Source organism: Phoenix dactylifera, chromosome 5, assembly GCF_051530095.1.
Source record: "Phoenix dactylifera cultivar Ajwa chromosome 5, Ajwa_hap1_PhDact_Kaust_v1.1, whole genome shotgun sequence".
NCBI classification, from domain to species: domain Eukaryota; kingdom Viridiplantae; phylum Streptophyta; class Magnoliopsida; order Arecales; family Arecaceae; genus Phoenix; species Phoenix dactylifera.
The window spans coordinates 22,060,888-22,084,132 of NC_143194.1; the positions used below are offsets into that span (position 1 = coordinate 22,060,888).

At 43.4% G+C, this 23,245-nt stretch overlaps 2 protein-coding genes and 1 long non-coding RNA gene across 4 annotated transcripts; 2 read left to right on the forward strand and 1 right to left on the reverse strand.

Annotated features, from left to right (window-relative positions):
* The first annotated feature begins 11,119 nt into the window (after positions 1–11,119).
* On the forward strand, positions 11,120–12,927 carry LOC103699677 (7-deoxyloganetin glucosyltransferase-like). Its single transcript, XM_008781683.6, has 2 exons — positions 11,120–11,755; positions 11,846–12,927. Exons 1-2 carry the CDS (start codon positions 11,245–11,247, stop codon positions 12,766–12,768), a joined length of 1,434 nt encoding a protein of 477 aa, XP_008779905.4. The 5' UTR covers positions 11,120–11,244; the 3' UTR covers positions 12,769–12,927.
* Positions 12,928–17,819: 4,892 nt separating this feature from the next.
* On the reverse strand, positions 17,820–19,571 carry LOC148703468 (uncharacterized). Its single transcript, XR_015987114.2, has 2 exons — positions 19,252–19,571; positions 17,820–19,014 (listed from the first exon to the last, which is right to left on the reverse strand). It is a non-coding gene; the product is annotated as an uncharacterized LOC148703468 (long non-coding RNA).
* Positions 19,572–19,576: 5 nt separating this feature from the next.
* On the forward strand, positions 19,577–22,846 carry LOC120111566 (translocon-associated protein subunit alpha-like). 2 transcript variants are annotated; one of them, XM_039128912.3, is made up of 5 exons: positions 19,577–20,058; positions 21,039–21,116; positions 21,305–21,508; positions 22,184–22,255; positions 22,507–22,846. In XM_039128912.3, exons 1-5 carry the CDS (start codon positions 19,930–19,932, stop codon positions 22,555–22,557), a joined length of 534 nt encoding a protein of 177 aa, XP_038984840.1. In that variant the 5' UTR covers positions 19,577–19,929; the 3' UTR covers positions 22,558–22,846. The 2 variants fall into 2 exon arrangements, with proteins under 2 accessions (XP_038984840.1, XP_038984841.1); XM_039128913.3 differs by lacking the exon at positions 21,039–21,116.
* The last annotated feature ends 399 nt before the right edge of the window (positions 22,847–23,245 follow it).

The following is a 23,245-nucleotide window of genomic DNA, read 5'->3' on the forward strand; positions in this document are numbered from 1 at the left end:
AGATGAAAAAAATATTTTAATGCCATGAGATCACTACAAAAGAAAGGATATCTCCCGACGGTTTTTTTGGTCTCTACCGACGCTTTTAAGCGTCGGCGAATTTTCAGCCCACGCATCCCAAAGCGTGGGTCAGACGTCGGGCAGGTGGGCGTGGGTCCGGTTTTTGCCGACGCTAAGGGAAAGCGTCGGTAAAAACAGGGATTTTCCTACGCTAATAAAAGCGTCGGCAAAAACGACATCTGCCGACGCTTTAAAGTGTCAGGAAAGCCCAAACCAGTTTTGGGTTTTCGCCGACGCTTTAAAGCGTCGTTATAAATATTTTTTTTAAAAAAAATATTTTAAAAAATATTTTGAATCAGAGCCTCGATTCCTCCCAATTTCCTCTCCGCCTCCTTCATCGCATCCCTCAGATCCCACAGATGCCCCATGCTCGCGCTCAGATCCATCTGCACCACGTCGACCCCCTCGACGCCGGCGATTGCCTCGATCTCTGCCAGCCCCGCCGCCGTCTCCACCTGGCACATCACCAGCAGCTCCTCGTCAACCCGCGCCAGGTAGCCATCGTCGATGCCGTAGGCGGAGGCGCGCACCACTGTGTCGGCGGACCCGCGGACGCCGCGCGGCGGGAAACAACAGAACGGCGAGCTCGGTGGCGCCGGGGGACTCGATCATGGGGAACATGAGGCCCTAGGGGCCGGATGGCCGGATGGTGGAACTGAAGTTGAAGCACCTCAGCTTGGAAGATTGCAAGATCTCATCCTCGCTACGAGAAGTCAGAGCAACCTTTCGCAAGATCACCGCCCAAATCTATAGCCCAAGAAAATCGAAAGACCCAAACAACTCAAGCACGCAGGCAAAATAAATGATCATGAAACTTTCTAATTAAACTAGCTGGCTGATAGCAAGCAACAAATCTTTTTAAATTGAAGTATAACTCTCTAAACAGATCAAAGCGCAACAATCTCAACTTAAAGACCCCCCAAAAATGGATAAAGTCATCCAAAAAACCATAGCCAAGCATCAAGAGGCCTCGAAAACCAAAAAGCCTCACCAGTTCATCATCATGCCTGAAGCTGAAGCGCTGTGGCAGGGGCTCTCCGCCTTGATCCTCGCGCTCCAGCAGTTCCCCATCAACAAGAACCCGAACAAAGATGCGCAACCAAACGAGAGGAGTCCGCCGCCAGATCCGCAACCAATACCACCGGATCCGGCCACCAGACCCTCCGCACCTCCCCTCCCTGCTTCCGCTGCCGGATCCGGCGACCGAGCCGGGGCGGAGCTGGCTTTCTCGTGGCTGGAGCGGGAGGGCGGCGAGGGGGAGGGGTTTTGAGCGGCCCGTGGAGGGGAGAAGAGGCGATGGAGAGTAGTTTTTCAAGGGGTGGGTGGAGAGGGGGGAGAGGGGGGAGAAGGTCATGGCAAGGAAAAGGAGCCCCATGGGGGTCCGATCCCGAAATATTTTACAACGGGGTCTGACAAGGGAATGACGACGCTTTTTAGCGTCGTCTTAGGCCTGCGATCCCGAAATATTTTACGACAGCGTGAGGATGGCTTCTGAAAAGGGATTGACGATGCTTTTTAGCGTCGTCTTAGGCCTGCGATTACACCGACATGAATTAGCGTCGTTTTTTGCCGACGCTTTTTACAAGCGTCGCCACATTTAGATGATAGACCGAAAATTGCCGACGCTTGTAAAAAGCGTCGGCAAAAAAGCATCGGTAAAACCGACTTTTCCTGTAGTGGATGCATTCCCTGAGGAGGACAAGGTCACATTTGCTACATTTATGCTGCTAGGAGAAGCAGATACTTGGTGCAATGTGCAAAGAGGAAAGATGGGGCAAAATGTTGCACCTTTAACTTGGAAAGGATTTAAGAAAATTTTTCGTGACAAGTATATTCTTTAGAGATGAGATGATAGAAGTTTCGAGAATTTACCCAATTAAAGTAGGAGAACATGATGGTCGCTTTATCTGCTGCAAAGTTTGAAGAGCTAGCTAAGTATGCTTCAGAACATGTGGAACATTAAGGTGAATAAGCTGAGAAGTTTGAAAGAGGACTTAAAGCCCGAATCAGAAAACAAGTATCCACTTTTGAGTTGTCTACTTACAAGAATGTGGTTAATAAAGCTTTAGTGGTTAAAAGGGGCATGAATGATACTCAAGAAGAGAGGAAAAGAATTATGAAAAAGAGGAATAGATAAAATGGTTCTCCAAATCAACATGACAAGAATACTGAATCAAGGCCCAAGAAACAAACTACTACGAGTGATAAACTCAATGCAAGGATGTTGTAAAATGCTATAGATATGGCTGAATGAGAATTGTTTTTTGTGTTCCACAAGGTAGTCATCTGCCCTAATAGTAGCAAGCGACAGACGACATGTATCTCAACTTGTTCAAGAAGCTCCACCAAATCGAGCATCTCAGGATGGACAACAACAATGAGGAGGGCAACGAAAGCCTAGAACTCAAGGGCGAGTCTACTCCCTTACGGAAAAGGATGCCAGTGCTTCTAACTCTATGGTCACAAGCATTTGGATCTGACCCTTAAGTTATTATTTTTGATATATGCCTAGTGATCGTAGGAGATTGGATTGCCTATCTAAGTTTGAGATAGATTTGCAGCTATGGGTTATGATATGTGACAGGTACGACTAGAGTCTCATCCACCCATGCCTGTATTTTGTTTGATCATAGAGCTACTCATTCTTTTGTATCATTTTGTTAGAGAAAATAATGCAATGATTCCTATGCCATTAGAGGTTGAACTTTGTGTCTCCATCCCAGTGGAGATGCTATTTTAGTTAGCTCTATCTGAAAAGATTATATCTTGAGTATTGGAGGTCGGAAAATGAAATAGGATGTTTCCTTTGCCAAAAATAATCTAAGCCATACAAGCTAGGCGACTCCTTTGAAAAGGTGGTGAATGACACTTATTCATAGTAATGGGCACCCAGCGGAAAGTGCTCAAGCTAGAGGATATTTCTATTGGGAAGAAATTTTTTGATATCTTTCCAGAGGATTTGTCGGGACTATCTCTTGATAGAGAGATTGAGTTCTTCATTGCTTTGATCCCTAGCTCCAGACCAATTTCTAAGGCCCCATACCAGATGGCTCTAGTTGTGTTAAGGGTGCTAAAGTAATAATTGCAAGAGCTATTGGACAAATTTCATCAGGCCTAGTGTATCTCTCTGCATTGTTCATCAAAAAAGAAGATGACAATTTCCAGCTTTGTACAGATTACCGAAAAATAAATATAGTAATAGTAAAGAAAAATACCCTTTATCGAGGATTGATCAGTTGCAAGAGGCACAAATCCTTTCAAAAATTGATCTTCCCTACGGTCATCATTAGTTGAAAATAAGGGCTAAAGACGTACCGAAGATAGCTTTCAGAACTAGATATGGACACTATAAGTTCTTGGTCATGCCATTCGGGTTGACAAATGCACCTGCAACCTTTATGGACATTATGAATTGGATGTTCAAGCCTTGCTTGGATCGGTTTGTGGTAGTATTTATCGATGACATTTGAATCTATTTAAAGAGCCTACAAGAGCATGAAGAACATTTGAGGACAATATTATAAACTCTTACAGAAAAGATTTACGGTAAGTTGTAGAAATGTGAGTTCTGATCAAATAGTGTCATCTTTTTTGGACACGTGATCTCCAAAGATACTAACTCTATCGATCCAAAGAAAGCAAAGGCAGTAGTTGAGTAAAGTAGACCTGCTCATGTGTCCGAGGTGCACAACTTTTTGGGAATGGCAGGATCTTATCAGAGATTCGTTGAGGGATGCTCTTATAATGCCATACCACTATCTCATCTAACTCAGAAGTAAGAAAAATTTGAATAAATGGAAGATTGTGAATAGAGTTTTTAAAAGTTAAAAAGATGATTGGTGACAACTCTGGTGTTGGCTATTCCATCTGGGATGGAAGGTTTCACCATCTATAGCGATGCATCTTGTAAGAGCCTTATTGTATTTTGTTGCAGAATGAGAATTTAATAGCCTATGAGTTGAACTACCCTACTCATGATTTGGACTTAGCGGTTGTGATCTTTGCTTTAAAAATATGGAGGTATTGTTTATATGGTGAACATTGCAAAATTTTTATGGATCATAAGAGTCTAAAGTATATCTTTACTCAAAAGTAGTTGAATTTGAGGCAAAGAAGATGGTTGGATCTATTAAAAGATTATGATCTAATTATCAATTATCATTTCAGAGCTAATGCTTTGAGTAGAAAATTTTCGAATGAATTAGTGGCGCTAATCACTACACAAAGAAACATTTTGTTATATTTAGAGAGATACGAGATTGAGGAGTGATTCCATGATCCTTAAGTTCGATTTACTAATCTTACAATGCATCCCACCCAAATTGAGAGAATTAAGTCATTCCAAAAAGAGGATTCAAAATTGCAGAAGATAAGAGAAGTAGTAGAGTGTGGTGTCCAATCCAAACTTTATGTATATGAGGATGGCTCCTTAAGGTTCGGTGGCAGATTGTGTATTCCTAAACTTTCAAAATTAAAGAATGAAATTTTAGAGGAGGCTCATAATTCAGCTTATATGGTGCATCCAAGAGCCACTAAGATGTACCGGGACCTAAGAAAATAATTTTGGTGGAGTGGTATGAAAAAGAATATTATTTAGTTAGTAGCTCAGTATTTAGTGTATCAGCTGGTAAAAGCAGAGCATCAGAGACCTGCTGGACCATTGCAGTCTATTCTCATTCCTCAAAGAAAGTGGCAGCATATCACTATAGAATTTGTGACTAGCTTGCCAAAAACCTCATAGGATAATGATGCAGTGTGGGTGATTGTTGATCGGCTAACTAAGTCAGCACACTTCTTACTATTTAAATTTGGTTCCTCCTTAGAGAGATTAGTGGGTTTATATATAAGCAGATTGTAAGGTTGCAAGGAGTTCCAATTACCATTTTGTCATATAGAAAGAATAGATTTGTTTCAAAGTTTTGGAGAGGTTTTCATAAAGCCCTTGGAACCAAATTGAGCTTCGACCCAACTTTCCACCCCAAAACTGATAGGCAGTCAGAAAGGACCATCCAAATTTTAGAAGATATACTAAGAGCCTATGTTATGGATTTAATAGGTGCATTGGATAGTCACCTGTCACTAGTAGAGTTTGCCTACAATAATAGCTATCAAGCAAGTATACAAATGTCTCCTTTTGAGATGTTATATGGCTGGAAGTGCCGATCTCTTATTTGCTCGAAAGATGTAGACGAGAGCCTGCATCATGGATTTAGAAGGTGCATAAGATAGTCACTTGTCACTAGTAGAGTTTGCGTGCAATAATAGTTATCAAGCAAGCATATAAATAGCTCCTTTTGAGACATTGCATGGCTAGAAGTGTGGATCTCCTATTTGTTGGGATGATGTTGGCGAGAGAAAATTATTAGGCCTAGAGATAGTGCAATAGACTATGGTCAAGATTCAAGTGATCAAATAATGACTCTGTATAGCTCAGAGACGACAAAAGAGTTATGCTGATAAGAGAAAGGAAGAGTTAAAATTTTAATTGGAGATCATATTTTTCTGAGAGTTCACCGACTAAAGGTGTGATGGGATATGGGGTTCGTAGCAAATTGAGCCCTAGGTATGTTGGTCCTTTTTGATATTTTGGACAATGTTGGAGAGGTGGCATATCGAATGGCTTTGCCACCGGCTTTATCTAGTATGCACAGCATATTTGATGTGTCAATGTTGAAGATATATATTCCATACCCTAGTCATATAGTTGCATAATGAGCCATTGATCTTCATGAGGGTTTGATTTACAAGGAGTTTTCGATACGAATTGTGGACAGAAAGGATCAGGTATTACGGTATCAAATTTGTTTTATGAAAAGATAATGGAACAATCATTCGGAAAGAGAGGCTACTTGAGAGCTCAAAGAAAAGATAAAGGTTTAGCATCCACAACTTTTTGAAACTTGAGGTATGTTAATTTCAAAGGTGAAATTATTTAAAGGAGGCAACAATGTGAGGGCTCGGTCCATTGACCAGCCTGCACATGATTTGGGCCACAAGCCTATCATGGGTAATGGCTCATGTGGCCTGTAGACGGAAGAGGGAGAAGAGGACTCCTATTTAGAGTCCAACTTCCTCCTTCAATCTTGCCGGAAGGAGGAGACTGAGGAGCCGATCCTTCCATGATTAATCCTTGAATTTCATCTATAAAAGGGGCTCTTCCCTCTCTCTAGGATTTGTCTTTGGAATCCCTCAATTAGAGAGTGACTTTGAGTTTATTACTGCAAAGGATCTCGAGCATTTCGCTGTTGATCCAGCCAGAAGAACTCGTCGGAGGTAAGTCTTTGTTGACATCCCCTTGTTCCCAAACTATTACGCATGGGCTTATAGGACTAGGTCCAATGGACCAATCCAATACTCGCTCGCCACATTACACTCCTTCTATATAAACTATTCAAGATCAAAACATAGAAAGAATTCATTCTATAATCAGCTGCATACATGCCTCGGGATTTGGATTGGCCCACCAGATCTGGTACATCAAATAATTTCCCGACTACTTAGAATAACATGAATCTTTCATGTCATAAAAGCACCTCCTGCTCTTTGATTTCAAATGATTGGAAGCCTTCATGTAGGCTCTAAGAGATTTCGACATACTTTTTGCTTTGAGAACTTCTGATTGTTCATGCAAGAGTCCTAACAGGTTGTCCACGATACATGGCAAATTCATGCTACTCAGTCTCCCACATATAATGTCTCTCAAAAGTTAAGCGCCCCTGGGGATTTTTCTTTTTTGTTGTTGTGATGGAAATGGTTGTTATGGACCATCCATCTTTTATTGATTGAGCCAAACGACAAAGAAGACTGAAAGGATTAATAAGAAGTATGGCTTCCTCGTAGAATAAGACAACTGCTAAGAAAGGAACAAAAGAAGTTACAAAAGAGAGAATTCAGAGTGCCACCAGAGTTGTTCTTGCAACTAGGAAAAGACAATCGGCAATATTCAGAGAGCAAACTTGGCAAATTGAGGCAAAGCAGAGAATTGGGGAGGATGAATTACAGATACTTAGGTGCCACCCTAGTGAATGTCACAAAATTGCTGAGAATGAAAGAAACTTTGTAGCTACAAAAATCAAGACCTCAATGGCTACAAAATGGAGATGGGAATATTAGGTTCTATCCCCAATCAATTGTTTTTACACTACAGGAAAAGTCGGTTTTACCGACGCTTTTTTGCCGACGCTTGTAAGCAATTTTCGGTCTAACGTCAAAATTTGCCGACGGCAAAAGACGACGGTAATAAGCGTCGGTTTAGTCTCCGGCCTAAGACGACGCTAAAAAGCGTCGTCGGAAGCCAACGCACCAGGTTAAATCCCAACCCTCTTCTGACCACCCCCGTCGGAAGCCACCCTCACACACCAGTCTCTCTCTCTACCCTCGAGCCTCATCTCTCTCATCCCTCCTCCCTCCTCTCTCCAGGTTTCCGTTTTCCCGGCCACCGCCCTCCTCTCTCTATTTAACCAGTAGTATTACCCACATCTTTCTCGCCCATTCCTCGTCTTCTCTCTCTCTCTAACCCATCAAAGGTGCCTTCTCATCATCATCGCCGCCCCTCCCTAACCCCCTCTGGATTCAAGAAGCAGAATGGCTCCGGCGATGATGTCTTCGCCCGCCTCTTCGCCGCCTCCCTTGGATCCCGACTCCGCCCCTCTCTCCCCCGAACCACGGATCCTCAAGTCCCGCCTCGTCGCCGGCGAGACCCTCTACGGCCTCTTCCTCTTGTGCTCCTCCCCGACCCTCGCCGAGATCACCGGCCTCGCCGGCTACAACTACGTGGTCGTCGACATGGAGCACGGCTCTGGCGGCATCGTGGAGGCCCTCCCCTGCCTCCGCGCCCTCGCCGCCACCCGCACCCCGGCCATCCTCCGCCTTCCGAAGCTCTCCGCCGCCTGGGCCAAGAAGGCCCTCGATCTCGGCCCCCAGGGCCTCATGTTCCCCATGATCGAGTCCCCCGACGCCGCCGAGACATCACTCCTATTATCTGCACTCGCCAAGAAATTTGCGATCTTCTCTTTGTCTTCACCTCGTCCATAAACCTCAGACTCAATAACAACTGAGAAGGTCTCTCGATCGGGAGTCCTTCCTGAGGTGGACCCCTCTGCCAGATGGAATTTTGCCCTCTCTTCCGTGATCTCGCCCAATCTCTTATTGATCGTTTTTATCTTTTGAGCCATCTTACAGCAAAAAGCAATTTGGTTGTCAGGAGAGAAGAAGTCGCTAACCATTCCGATCAGCTGGTTATGTCTCTGGATCCTTCGTCGCAGGGCTTCGTACCGGAACTCATCCACCACGTCGTCGGCATCGAAAGCTGCATCCTTGAGCTTCCTCAGCCAACCAGCCAGAGCTTTGTCGCGGATGGATCTCCTCTCGGCATCATCGAGTACATCACCGATCGTTGACAGCACGCTCTGCAGCCTCTCGATGTCAGAGTTGACTCTCCGTGCCAATCCCAGCTCTTCCCAAAATCTAGAACCCAGCTTCCCGATCACGACTTTCAGAATGGGCGAGGCAACTGCTATTGCTGTTGCTTCTGCCATCGCTGAACACTCCACGGATAGATTTGCGCAGGAGATTGTAAACGGTGAGGGCTTGGTGAGCGGAGGATGCTTGGGGTTGGGGGTTTCCAAGTTGACTTAGACCATCATCTGGAAGAAGGGTGCTGGGGGCAGTGGATGTGGGGATTTTCCGGCAGGCGGCGGTGGAGGACGTGCGGCGGTGGAGGAGCACGGAGGTGGACATTGGGGAGAAATTGAGGAAACGAGGCTCTGAATCAAAATATTTTTTTTTAAAAAAATTTTTTAACACACGCTTTAAAGTGTTGTTAAATTGGTTTTTAGCGACATTTAAAAGCGTCGCTAAAACACGTCGCTAAAAACCGCCTTAGCGACGCTTTCCAGAAGCGTCGACAATTCTTTTTTCCACTCTGACATAGCCGATCCTTTGGCGACGCTTTTAAAAGCATCAAAAGAAAACTGACTGACGCTTATAAGCATCGGTAAAGGCCTAAAAAAGCGTTGCCAAATCTTATTTTTCTTATAGTGTTAGAAAGAGGAGGAACAGAATTTTGCAGGTTATGAACTCGGAGAGTAGTGAAGAAGGAGGATTCTATTGTTGTTGCCTTTCTGCATTTTTTGAAACAAAAGGTGGGCTTCCTCCAAGGATCTAACACCACTATTCTCTCAGCTTATGGACAATACTATCCACGTAGGGAAGTCAGTATGGATGAGATTATAACTACCCAGTGTCTCACCCAAAAAGGCTAGCCGAAAGTTTTTTTTTTTTTTGGTTTCTTAGCTCTCTATAAGTACCCAACATCTCCTCGGCGAATAATCGATGTAAAACTAAACACAGGACCACACGGGTCCTCACAAAGATTGAGATAGAACTAGAGTCATTGGGATTGGACAAATGTTCATGGTCTAATGGAAAACAGGATGTGTATAAAGTTGTATGTCATTTCTTCTCTATTCACTCACATGCCAGATGCTTGGGAGGCAACTCATGTGGTCTAGGTTTCCGAACCCTACCAAGCGTAAGCATTCTGACGTATAGATTATGTAATACTATTTATAAACCGATAGTAAGATCACTAGCTAATAGACTTAAGATGGTGTTGGGGTCTCTAACTTTCATGCCCCACAACATTTGGAGGGGACTTATAATGTAGAAATATAATTTTCATAATGACTGGACCATCTAAAATCTTCCTCTAAGAAGTTCGACTTGTTGGAAGGTTGTGTAAAAGTAGCAAAGGATTGATTGGGTCATTCCGATGGACGATTGGTGATGGAAGCTCCATGTGTGTGGAAAGATCCTTGGTTTTCAAGCGAGCTTCTAGAATGGCCTGTCCTATGGATGCTGAGGATATTGATCTACACAAGAAACAACTAGTTGTTACTACCTAATGGTGAATAGAAAGAAACTCTAATGAGAAACATGTTTTCAATATTCCGTTGATATCTATGGATGGCCATAAATGGAGAGGTGTTTGGTACTTCTCTATTATTGAGTAAATTGCTTTCTAGCTAACATTTGCTGGGTCTAAAATACTTCCACTAAAAGGTACCCAAAAGTCCTATCTTCAACTAGGATTTTCTGCAATGTGCGAGCTACACCATAAGGCTATGTAGCCCTTGGTGGCAATCATTACAAGATAGGCATTGTGTTTGATACGATACATATTCATGGACTTGCTGTGTTTGATGGTTGTACAGCCTGCAAGGGCATCGTCAAGAGATGGATAGTGTATGCTATATATGTAATCCAATTAGAAAGTAGGAAGATTTTTCACAATTCGCTCAACTCTAACTCCCCAAAAAAGAAGATGGAAGAATTGCAAAAATAAAGCTTAAATCCCTTTTACTTTTATTGATGATAAAAAAAAAAAAGATGTACAATCTATGGAAAGGATTGAGGAGAGCTTGGGGACAGGAGCTGGCCGAAGGAGCAGGTCAATAGAGAGAGAGGAGCCCTCTCTTCCTCTCTCTTTATCTTGCTCAAGGAAAAGATAAACGGATGTGAAATTAATTTTCCAATACCGCGAAAGGAGGCCTCGAGTCCAAACTAACGTACCTTCTCCGTCTCCACATGGTTATCAAGAACTTCCTAATCTCAATCCAACGGTCATGGTTTGACGTGCAAAAAAAAGTTATATGTATATAAAATAGATCGATCATACATACTTATAAATATAAATATATCCTAAAAAAACAGAAAGTAAAATATCCAAAACAGATTCAGAATGAATAACAAATCAATTTATAGAAATTCGGCCGAATGCCGAACTACATGAAAGTAGGCAATCCAGTTGGCCGTTCGATTATTTTTTCTGTAAATGTTTCTGGCCATACACGCACTGCAGCCCGACCCAGGGCTGGAATTCAGACGTAAGATGATGCCATCTTCTCGTCAAACTGGTCCTCGGTACGTTTCATACTTTTCCTCACGATATCTTTCTGATATTTTTTTATGGACAGGTGCTGATCAATTTAAATTGCCGCTCGCTGGTGACCCACCAAAAGAGGTGACGCTGACGCTCCTTCCGAATGGCTATATAAAGCTCGGCAACCAAGCCCTTTACATCTACCACATAAACAGCCAAGCCCTTTACATTCTTCAACCAAAATAAAGAAAAAAAAGCCTTCTACGCGCGCGCGCGGGGAGAGGGAGCGAGAAGAAGGAAATATGGGTTCCATGGTTCCAGAGAGGCCTCATGCAGTGCTCATCCCCTTCCCAGCCCAAGGCCACGTAACCCCTATGCTAAAGCTAGCCAAGCTCCTCCATTCCCGTGGCTTCTACATCACCTTTGTCAACACCCACTTCAACCAAAACCGCCTCCTCAGGTCCGGAGCCATCTCCTCCCTCGACAGCCTCTCGGAATTCCGCTTCCAGTCCATCCCGGACGGCCTCCCTCCGACCGACAAGGATGCCACCCAAGACATCCCCTCCCTTTGCGATTCCATCCCAAAAAATTGCATTCCCCCCTTCCGTGACCTCATCACAGAGCTCAATGACCCTTCCTCTCCTACACCTGCGGTGTCATGCATAGTTTCCGACGGGGCCATGAGCTTCACACTCGATGTTGCCAAGGAGCTCCGAATCCCCGAGGTCTTGTTCTGGACCCCTAGTGCGTGCGGCGTCATGGGCTACCTCCACTACCAACATCTCATTGAAAGAGGCATCTTTCCTCTCAAAGGTTACTAACTTTCTTAAGTTAAATCAATAGATACCGCCACAATATCGATTCATCAATACTTACAGTTCTTCTCTCTTAATTGGTGCGCAGATGCCAGTGATCTCACTAACGGATATCTCGAGACACCCATCGATTGGATATCAGGGATGAAGAATGTCCGGCTGAGGGACTTGCCAACCTTTCTTCGTACGCTAGACTCCAAGGACATCATGTTCCATTTCTGTAACCGTGAGGCCCAGAGATCATCCATGGCGTCGGCGATCATATTAAACACCTTCGACGAACTCGAACGTCCTGTATTGGATGCGATGGCATCGATACTCCCTCCTATCTATACCATAGGCCCTTTATCCTTGCTCTCTCGCCAAATCACCACGAGCCCAACAACGTCGATAAGCTCGAACCTGTGGAAGGAGGACCCAGCTTGCTTGGAGTGGCTCCAAGGGAGAGAGCCCGGGTCGGTCGTGTACGTGAACTACGGTAGCATTACGATGATGACGAACGAGCAGCTGATCGAGTTCGCGTGGGGGCTGGCTAACAGCAAGCATGATTTCTTGTGGGTGATCAGGCCTGACCTTGTGAAAGGAGACTCAACTGTGCTTCCACAAGAGTTCTTGAGCGAGACCAAGGAGAGGGGTCTGCTGGCGAGTTGGTGCCCACAGGAGGCGGTGCTATCGCACCCCTCCATCGGAGGGTTCCTGACTCATAGCGGATGGAATTCGACGTTGGAGAGCATATGCGGTGGAGTGCCGACGATAAGTTGGCCATTCTTTGCCGAGCAGCAGACTAATTGTAGGTATGCCTGCACGGAGTGGGGCATCGGGATGGAGATTGACAGCAACGTAAAGAGAGAGGAGGTGGAGAGGTTGGTGAGGGAACTGATGGAAGGGGAGAAGGGAAAGGAGATGAGGAGGAGGGCGGTGGAGTGGAAGGGGAGTGCAATCAGCGCAACGCAACCAGGTGGCTCTTCTTTTCAGAATTTCGACAGGTTGGTCAACGAGGCGCTGCTTTGAAGAAAATGCGTTCATATTGATATTGTAATCAGATGCATGGAACTAGGATTTATCGAACAGTTTATTCTCTATGGTTGTAATATGTGTTATGATCCTTCTATGCTTTCGAGCGGTAAAATTATCTTACTCCTTGTAATTCTAAAATTCTTTGTTTTAGAATTTTGACTTAATTTTCTCGGGAAAAACAGTTTATTTCCTTGGGCCAAGAAAAAAAATCCTAGCGGCGGGGTTCTAGTTTTAAGATTATATTATAGTTTAACTGATTGATATCAGTAACTTTTCCAAAACTAGGGTCCACTGTTTAAACCTGTTAGTGCCATATCGTACACGATATTTATATATATATATATATTTGAAAAACTTAGTTGGTCAGGTCACATCAGGTACATTAATAATTTGACAGAAAACTGGCACGTTCATTGAAAGAGTAGCTGTGATGAATAAGGATGGCGATAGCCATTGTAAATTTACAAGGTCTGTCGACGGGACAAGGGGCGGCCGACAAGGAATGGCCCATGACTCGGTGGACGCCGCAAGGTTCATCTCCTTTCGCAGCAAATGCAATACAATCTGCTTCAGATTCTTACGGGATCTTTAAACAGATTTGTCTTTCAAACAAAGTTGGAACGACATTCGATTAGCATCTCTCTTGCTCCTGTGAAGATCCGTGCGGGCGCGTATTTAGTCCCACATCGGTTATTCGCTGGATAGATCTTGGGTATTTATACAGGATCAAGGAACCCAAATAGTAACTTCTGGCTAGTCATTTTGGGTGAGATCCTGGGTTGTTACAAATGGTATCAGAGCAGACCTGGCCCATAACCTATGTGGACTAGGAGACACTGCAGCATGGATCCATTGGGGTTGACCACGGACCGATCATGGTGTTTGTGATTAGATTTGAATGGATTTGAACCCTTAGCCTAACGAGAACGTCAGGGCTTGAACGGGGGGAGTATGTGAGGATCCGTGCGGGCGTGTGTTTAGTCCCAATCGGTTATTCGCTGGGTAGATCTTGGGTACTTATACAGGATCAAGGAATCCAAACAATACCTTCCGGCTAGCCATTTTGGGTGAGGTCCTGAGTTGTTACAAATGGTATCAGAGCGGACCCAGCCCATAACTTATGTGGACTAGGGGACACTGCATTACGGATCCATTGGGACTGACCACGGATTGATCGTGGTGTTTGTGATTAGATTTGAATGGATTTGAACCCTTAACCTGACGAGGACGTCAGAGCTTGAACGGGGGGAGTATGTGAGGACCCGTGCAAGCGTGTGTTTAGTCCCACATCGGTTATTCGTTGGGTAGATCTTGGGTACTTATACAGGATCAAAGAACCCAAACAATAACTTCTGGCTTGCCATTTTGGGTGAGATCCTGGGTTGTTACAGCTCCCGTGTGAGGCCAAGCACTAGATGGATTCACATGAGCATGGCATCAGATCGAGCCATCTCTTCTGCTCCTGCGCGACACCAAGCACCAGATGGGTTCACATGTGCAAAGTCTGACCTCATTGTCTGGCCACAAGTAAAATGGGCAAAACGTGTCCTTTTACGAGCCGAGTTAGACCTTTATTTCCTGCAACAGTCCTCAGATAAGCGTTGCAATTGTGGACCATCACCGCCTTTCGGCATTCTTCAAAGCTCTCTACTAATGGTCCAACTTGCCGAGCGGCAGAAATGCACGGCCGTTTCGCACGTTATTGTCTTATACATAGTGCACGATTTATTTTATCACTAGCTTGCAACGCTGACTTGATCAAAAGGTACTCCATCCGCTTTCTTAGGTGCCGCTGCACCTTTATTTAACCAATATCATCTCATCTCTTCACTTTCCCTCGTAGAGTCTAGGGACTTCTAGCTCCATTTCAAGCTTCTTGCACCAACTTCAAATTTTTCGCCATTAGTTTCCAAAGTATACGTACAGTTTACTACATCTGCCAGCTACCCTTGAACGCGTCAATTTAATCCTACTCCTCGACCAGCATCGATGGATCTCACTCTCGCAAAGAGATAAAATAAAAAAATAAGGATAAAATGGGGGCTCTAAGATCCTGCCATGGCTGGCCAGTACAAAAGTCAAAAAAATGTGAACGTGGCTGTCATTTTTGACCTATTCGGCTTGTCGATCACTATAATAAACTATGTTACTATGAATATTCGAAGTTTATAGATAAAATATTATTGGATTCAACGAGGAGATAACAAGAAGGCAAGTGGGGGATGCAAGCGATGATGCAACTCATTTAGGATTTCTCCAAGCAATAATAGAGATACAGTATCTTACGGAGGCTAGGTCAACATCATGGCTCGATCCAAGCAATAATATATAGAGATACAGTATGTTACGGAGGCTAAGGTCAAGATTATGGTTCCGAGGTAATGGTTCCATTGCCCTTCCCCATTATTCGGGAAAGTTCAACAAAAAAAAATGCCAGCCTTTGTCGACAACATAAAATCCAATGATCCTTGTCGTGCTTAGGAAGCAAGAAAGAGACTACAAGAGATGGGTCTCCAAGGCTATCTCAAGCAACCTTCCGATTCAAGTAAATATTTTATTAACTGGTCTTTTGTCGGTCCATAGCGTCGAGGCGCATGCATGCATAGACCATGACAAAGCAGCCACCATAGATTCCGTAATCAAGCATTACTTGTGGTTTGACGGTCTTGACCCGGAGACTCAGTCAAGAATCGAAAGCGCTGAGTTAATCAATCTGCAATCCAACGTAATCCGAGACGCAGTTCATGAAGCTATTATGTTAGCCATGGCTCTATATGTAATTTGAAAGCATCGTGTACTGGACCAGAAAAACTTCACCTAGTCTTATTTTCTAAATTTTTGTTATTATGCTACTATCACCTAGATCCTAGTACAAGGATCTTACTGGCCACTTCGCATCCGTGTGATATGTCACAAAATGGGAATATATATATATGCTTGCTGCATAGGTGGAGAAAATGAGGAATTTTGATGAGATCAAACATATCCCAATTTCGACTAGCATAGAACTATTGACGTCCTTGCATCTAGCCTCCATGTAGTTGCTGCCTAGTAATGCCTCAATAGTTTTTTCTCTAGCAGCCAGTATGTATCCAGGTCCTCTTTCGGAGTGGCTGCTATGAACCAGGACTAGCAAGAAAGCAAGCAGTGACTCGTTTGGCCCGGCATGTGACGTTAAACGACTGGCCAGATCCAACACCTCGTGGGGTGGAGCCAAACGCAAAGCTAGGGCTGATCCGGGAAAAGTCTACGCCTCGTGTCAAGGAAAATTGGACGACTTAAGAAACAACCAAGCAAAATAAATGAGTGGATTTGGCTCGCCATCATCGACCAGCGCAATATGATGGCAACATGATGAGGGCCAACTGTGATTGATGGTTCTCCGTCTGTGTTGCCCCCGAGTCCTAGATACCGACGTGAACCATCTTCATGGATCTACAAGGCCATAGATAAGGATCGAAACCTCACCTGATCGACTCTGGCCGGGCTCTCCAATATTTAAGTTCAAAAGAGTTTCTCGGTGGCAAAAGGATTAAAAGAAATGATAATGCTGGTACTCGAGCCGTGGAGCATTCATCTTCTATCAAAAGCCTTTTGGGCCTTTTATAGCAGGGATTCCGCATCATCAAATCATATTCGAGCAAACTTGAGATCTTGTTATAACAAACTGTTGGTGTGGGATAATAACCAAGGATGTGCTGCAAATACCTCATGCGTCATAGAATTGCTAAAATCACGTGCGCACCTAGGTGAAGAGATCAAGTTGCCTCTACCACGAAGTAGTTTCGCTTGGCTTGGATTGATCACTAAGGTCACCAGGCTAAGCTGAGCGACTTCGGCTTTGTAGGTTAGCCGCTGCTCATTCCAGCCTCTAGGTCAGCTCCAGAGGCCCAACCAAAATTCCTTGGAGAATTTCTTTGGGCGCCCGAGTCATCACATGGAGGATGAGTTGTATCATATGGCTTCGATCATTTATTGCCATAACAATTGCCCTTACTAAGAGTATAACTGTTGTATTGACAGCAATAGATATAGGATTATTAGGCGAAATAGAAACAACTAAAGCAAAAAAAAAACAAAAACAAACCATGCATAGAGATTAAACAAAAAATGTTAAATGTAAAATAGCAAATAAACAAATGATTGGTGATTAAATTAAACCTTTTCAGCTGTCTAATTGATGAAGGGAATGAAAAATTCAACAATAAGTATTAGAATGCCGCTAATAGCTTATTAGGGTTTTCTAAAAAAAAAAAGGATGTCTAGAAGACCACCCAAATTCATTAAAAAAAATAAAAAGTACAACAGAAAAAGAAAATAAAAAATAAATAAATGCCGGAGAACGAACAAGCCCAGCTAGCCCATGCAATAGTGAGTAGCCTTAGCCCGACAAATCTCATTGGCCCAACAGCCCTAGCCAGCCTAAATAAGTCCCAACCCAACTAGCTTATATAATTCAAATTTAGAAGCCCCAGTGACACCCAACTGGTCTCCATCAAGATGACCCTTAGCAAAAGGACTTGGATCATAGTTGGCAAAAGTAAAGAACGATAAATGATGCAAAAATAAAATTGGTCTCCCAAGTGCAGGAGAATCGCACAAGTAATAAATTCTCGGGAGTCCGAGGTTGAATCCTCAGGGAACGAAATATATATGAGATTATTTAATATAATTTTAGATTAATTAATTCAATAAATTTGTGGATTAAAATTATGTTTTGATTTTCAGAAATTAAAATCGGAGAACAATATAGCAATAAACAAAGTTCAATAAAATAAAGATGGTAGGGATCTGGAATCCCCCTTGACGATATTGCATCCAAGAAATAAACTCTATGATTCTTGATTAAAAATGAGTGGTAGGATAGATCTAATCATGGTATATGTTTCATGAACATATGAACTCAATTTCTAAGCATTCGTCGTGCTTTCTACGTCTACGACGAATCAAATACTAAAGCAATCCATATATTAATAATCATAATCCATTTAAGAACTATCTACGAAATAACTATGCATGGATCAAAAACATATCAGTAAATATAATTCATTCAAGGCAAAAGTTTAGAGTTTACTTCAAAGAGCAATACATCAAAGGTTCATCCATCTCCCTCCCTAAGAAATTAGCCTTCCATTTCACACATTAATCCCCCTTTCATTTTCTTTATTTTTTTTTCTCTTTTCTTTTCGGAAACAGGGCCTCCCCTGTTTCCTCTCTCTGTTTTTTTCTTTGAATGGGGACTTCCTTCCAAATGAGGGATGACAGACCCTCTTTCTTCCGAATGGCCTACCAAAATAACCAGCTCATTTCCCCACTTTCTCGCACGCGATGACGACCAGCTGAGATGAATCCCTGATCCCACGGGATGCTCCCTCCGGAAGGATCGGACGCGTAAGGTGAGGAGTTGCATGCTGGGACGCGTTGCTTGAGATGCGGACGCGTGCGGGATCAGGGAGAAGCTGAAGATCATGGGATGCTGGAATCTTCGGACTCGGACGGGAGAAGCGCAACGGACAGCAGGGATGCTGGGACGCGTGGACTGATCGCGAGTTGATGAGCCGCATGCGGACGCTGCGAAGCTTCGCGGGGATGAATGCATGGATTCGGATGATGTGCTGTGGGTTGCTGGCGCAGAGAAGACGGAAAACAGTTCCTTGGGGTCGCAAATTCGGAAGACGCCCGGATGGATCGCGCTCTTCCACGCTGGCGCTGTGAACTGGGATGACCTGGAGAGAAAGGAGATCCGAGAGGAGCTGGGACGCGTGGACTGCGAGGAAGATGCTGAAGGAAGCTTGGACTGATCACACGAACACGGGATGGGAGCTGGAGCTTGAAGCTTGGGAGGCCAGGAGATGAACTCGGACGGGAGTTGGGATGCATGGCTTTGGACTCAGGTTGCTGGATGCTTCGTGGACGCACAGGAGAAAGACCTGATTGCGGGTTCCAAGAGCTGGGAGAAAGGGTCTTCGGACGTGGCAGCTGATGCGGGGGTGACGGCTGGGATGAATGAACTCCAAAAGCCTTTGAAATGGGGGAAAGAAGAGAATGCTCATTTCTTCCACGCAGGCGGAGACGTTGAATAGATGCCGGCTTGCAAAAGACTGAAGCTGCAACGAAGTAGACAGCTGAACTTGACCTCCTCCTAGTGTGCAACTGGGGTCGACCCATGCGGTTGGCTGGTCACCTGCGGTGATGCATATTTTTGGACCCGATGCGCATTTCAACTTGATTTACGATCACCTGCACCCCAAAAAAAATAAAATATTAATGCAGCACTGTTATCATTATTTGTTAGCAATAATGCTAATTTAAGTGATGTGTAGATCGCACTTTTGTGCTCTCATCACACCCTCCAACTAGCTTATTGCTAGTCTCTAGCAATTAACGAGCAAATAATAAAATGAGAGTACAAAAGGTGTGGTTTAACCTTTGATATTTTATTAGAACTAATTGCATAAAATTAAAATAAGTACTCACTTTCGTAGGAATCACGATTGCACTTAGCACGTGCAACAAGCCGTTAAACCCCTAGGTTACCCTAGTGGACGAGTGTTGTCTCGTGAGGGTTTTCAGGGATGCTACCACTACAGAAAAATGGGCCTTTCCCGACGCATTTTTACCGACGCTAGGAGGAAGCGTCGGAAAAAATTTCACCGCTCATACATTTGCCGACGCTTTGATTTGGCGTCGAAAATTCTTAGGAGTAGACGACGATCGGGCCTAAAACGACGCTTATAAGCATCGTCAAAAATCAAATTCACATCAAAACGAGCGCCCCACCCCCCCCCCCCCCCCCCTAGCATCCCAATCGATCAAATCCTAGCTCCTCTGGCTTCTCCTTCCTCCTCTCCGACGACGAGCGACCGACCGACCCTTGTCCTCTCCGGCGCCGAGCGACGTCCGACGCCAAGCTCCTCTCGTCCTCTCTCCTCTCCGGCGCCGAGCGACCGTCCGCATCCTCCTCTCTCGTCTCCGGCGCCGAGCGACCGAGCCCCGAACCAGGGAGGCGAGACGATGGAAGGCACCAGGCTTCCCCGACGATTCAAATAAAATGCCTTCCTTGATCCATACTTCTCGTTTCGGTCTCTCCCACCGCCCTCGTGGTGGTTCTCTTCGTCGTGGCCGGAAATACCCGGGACGGGCTCCAGGGCGTGGATGGTCCAAGGCCAAGGGCTGTTGGTCGGCTCCACAGTCGCCGCGGCAGCGGTTGGTGAAGTTCCGGAGCCGGGTGGTGGTGATCATCCCCGTTCGCTTCGCCTCTTCCTCGGCAATCCCATGATCCAGGTATCCCCTCCTCCTTTCCTTCTCTCCTTTGTTGTAGTTCTCAAGTTTTTGGAATTCTGGTTGGCTTCTTGGTAAGGATGTCTTGTAAGTTCTTGATTGGAATACACGAAATCTTGATTGCATTCTTGGTGACAATATCTTGAAATTTTATATTTTCAAGTCAGCATTCTTGACCTAGAGTCATTCCTGGAATTAGGTGTGGAAAAGCTTCCTCTTAGAAAGAAGATGTTAGCCTAAGTAACTGTGGATGAAGTGTTCCAGAAATTATAAACTGTCGGTAGATTAATTATCCGAAACTTCTTTCTAGATTATGGGTTTGGCTCTGGGATCTTGATCAAATTCTTGCCCTGTTTCAATATTCTTGCGAGCACTGTTATTGGGTGTTCTAAACCTATGGGATGACAATAAATGAGTTTCGGATAGGTTTGATTCAGAAATATATAAGCACTGTCTGTATCTGTGCCAATGACCAATCTGATATGGGTTGACAGAGGCCAAGATTGTGACTCCGAAACATGGAGGCTCTACACAGAGCTACTGGTACCGTGTTTATGATATATAGTCTCCTTGGGTATTAACTGGTACTTTGAAGTAGAGTGGTCATATGTTGTATCAGTTTGTTCTGGTTTGTGTCTAATACCCATAATAGTAATAATAAAAACAAAAATATTAGCAATAACAATAACCTATAAGCTCATACTTATAACTTGTTAGCAAACTGTTGGAGCGAAAGGATCATATGAAAACCATGAGAAAGTTGACTGAGCAATGATCTATAAGCATTATCCAGACTACCAACCAAGTGAAATAGATGATTTTAAGATATGTTGAAACAGATAAATTCATATATGATATTGGTATCTGTTTTGTGCAAAGTGTATCCCTAGTTCAGTTGTTGTAAGTCTTAATTTTCCTTAATGCTATGCCTTTATTTGTTAACATTATTAATATCAAGCATTTCTATCCATTGCCTATCACAGGAGTTTTTCAATGCATCGGTGCCGTTTTCTGCTCAAGCGACATTCCCTCATAAATTTGCTGCCAGCAAATTCTTGCAGGTAGCTGCCTGTATATAGCACCTGCATTTTTCTCATGATATCTTGCCCTGTGGAAACATCCTCCTTTGGATTGGCAACTAGTCTTTTTTTGAACGAGCATGGCTATATTCAGTTAAGTTGCATATATATTCATATAGTAAGAGATTATGCTATAGTTTTGAGACTCTACTAATGTGTTCGTACTGCAGCCTGGCTTATTTGATTTAGTGGGTACCATAGTTTATGAGATTGATCATCGACGATATCAGAGTGTGTTTTATAACGGTACCATTGAAGTTGTGGAGACCGGAGGTTTCCTCAGCATAGAGTCTGTCTTCCTTGTTACTCTTGGAGCTGCCTTCATTGGCCTTTTTGGATTGTGGGCATATGGTCAAATACAACGATTTTCAAAGGTAAGCTACTTTAATGAATTCCTTCATATTCTATAAAATATTGGTTGTGATCTCAGACTGTTTGAATAAAGGAATCATATACTTTATGCTCCTCAAGAGTAGATGTTGACAAGGATTTCAGATAGGCAAATTTGTTATTCATTTTGGTGTACTTGATATATATTAGTTCTACAAGTCAAAATCTCTGCCAGATGGTATTAGTTGCTGTTTACCACTTGATCATTATTGGCTGAAGCCTGTGCTTTTAGACTGATGTATGAGCTGCGACATTGTTGAACCTTTGGTGCATGTGCTATATATTTGTCAAAATTAGTATCCATATTTTGCTTCTGGTGTTTTTCATGTCATTATTGTTGTTCTTTGGTGTGAACCTTATCAGAGTCAAGATGTGGTACAGGTCTCAAAAATTCCTGCAGGAGGCTTAAGAAACCATATTTTCAGTATAAGTCAGACTTGAGCTATTAACTTGTATTTAAAAACAAACTAAATCTACTTGTATTAAACAATTGCTAATGACAGACTTGTTGACTGTTTAATTACTGTTAGTACACGTCTTTTTTTTTCAAAAATTTAATAATGGATAAAGATATCGACTTGCGAAAATTGAGTTCTTGCTCATTTAGTGTTGTCGCATACAATTAAATTGTTCTTATGTTCATGTATAATTCTTCTTAGAAAACCAAGAGCATGCCTAAGGTGGAAGTAGGTACTCGAGCGGCTGATGCTAACATGGATGAATGGTTGCAGGTGAGTTATTAGCTGCTGCAGTATCAAATCAACATTCCTTTTTTGTGACCATCTTGTGCTTAGCTTATCATTTTTTTTCTCTTCCTCACACATATCAACACCTGCTACTTTTCTGACAGAATATTGGTATTAATGGTTCATGTTTGCTGTTTGCTCCATACTCTTTGGTTTTAAGCCTGATCAGATCCACTACATCCCGAGAGAAATGAAACCTTTTCTCTTTTTTGTGTGTGTTTATATTTGTTGTCCAGGGAACTGCATATGCTCAGTCACTTTCAAACAAGTCGAAGAAGAAGAAGTAGATTTCCATGTTCTTCAGGGTGGTTTCTATCCTTTAATCCAGTTTTATAGAGCAGGAAGATGAGAGAGATTCTGACAACATGGTAGTTTTCAAGGCTGTAGGTGAGAAACTTGGACACAAATGTTATGTCCATGTAGCTTTAATGTCAGCATCTAGTGTGTTTAGTAAACTGATTTTTTTGTGTGTACTACAAGGAAAAAATATTTTGGGAAAATTCAATTTTGGTGAAAACTGTTGTTTATGCATTATGCATTCTTAATGGTAAAAATGAATTAACGTTACTTTCTTCAGCTGCATAACGGTGATGTGTCTGTTTGGGAAATGCTGTATATGCACGCCGGACTAATTCTTGGTTGTCTCATGATCAATGAAAAAGTTCTGTCCACCAGAATATAGTGAGCTCCTAATTGCCAAATCTGCTAGTTACAGAAGTTATCATGTATCTCTTTGTATTTTGCTTAGCAGGAAAATACTGAAGAGTAAATTAGGAAAAGATTACCATCCACAGAGAATTTATGGAAATTGGGATAGAGGTGATGACGAAAGAAACATGCTTTTACCTGGCAGATGTATAAGAGCCCGTAGCATCTTATTGGTGGCTCATTCGCTTGGAGATTTGGTATCAGAAACTCGCAATTGTATTTGGCAATTCAACATATCCAAGTGAAATAGATGAGGTTTATCTGTTT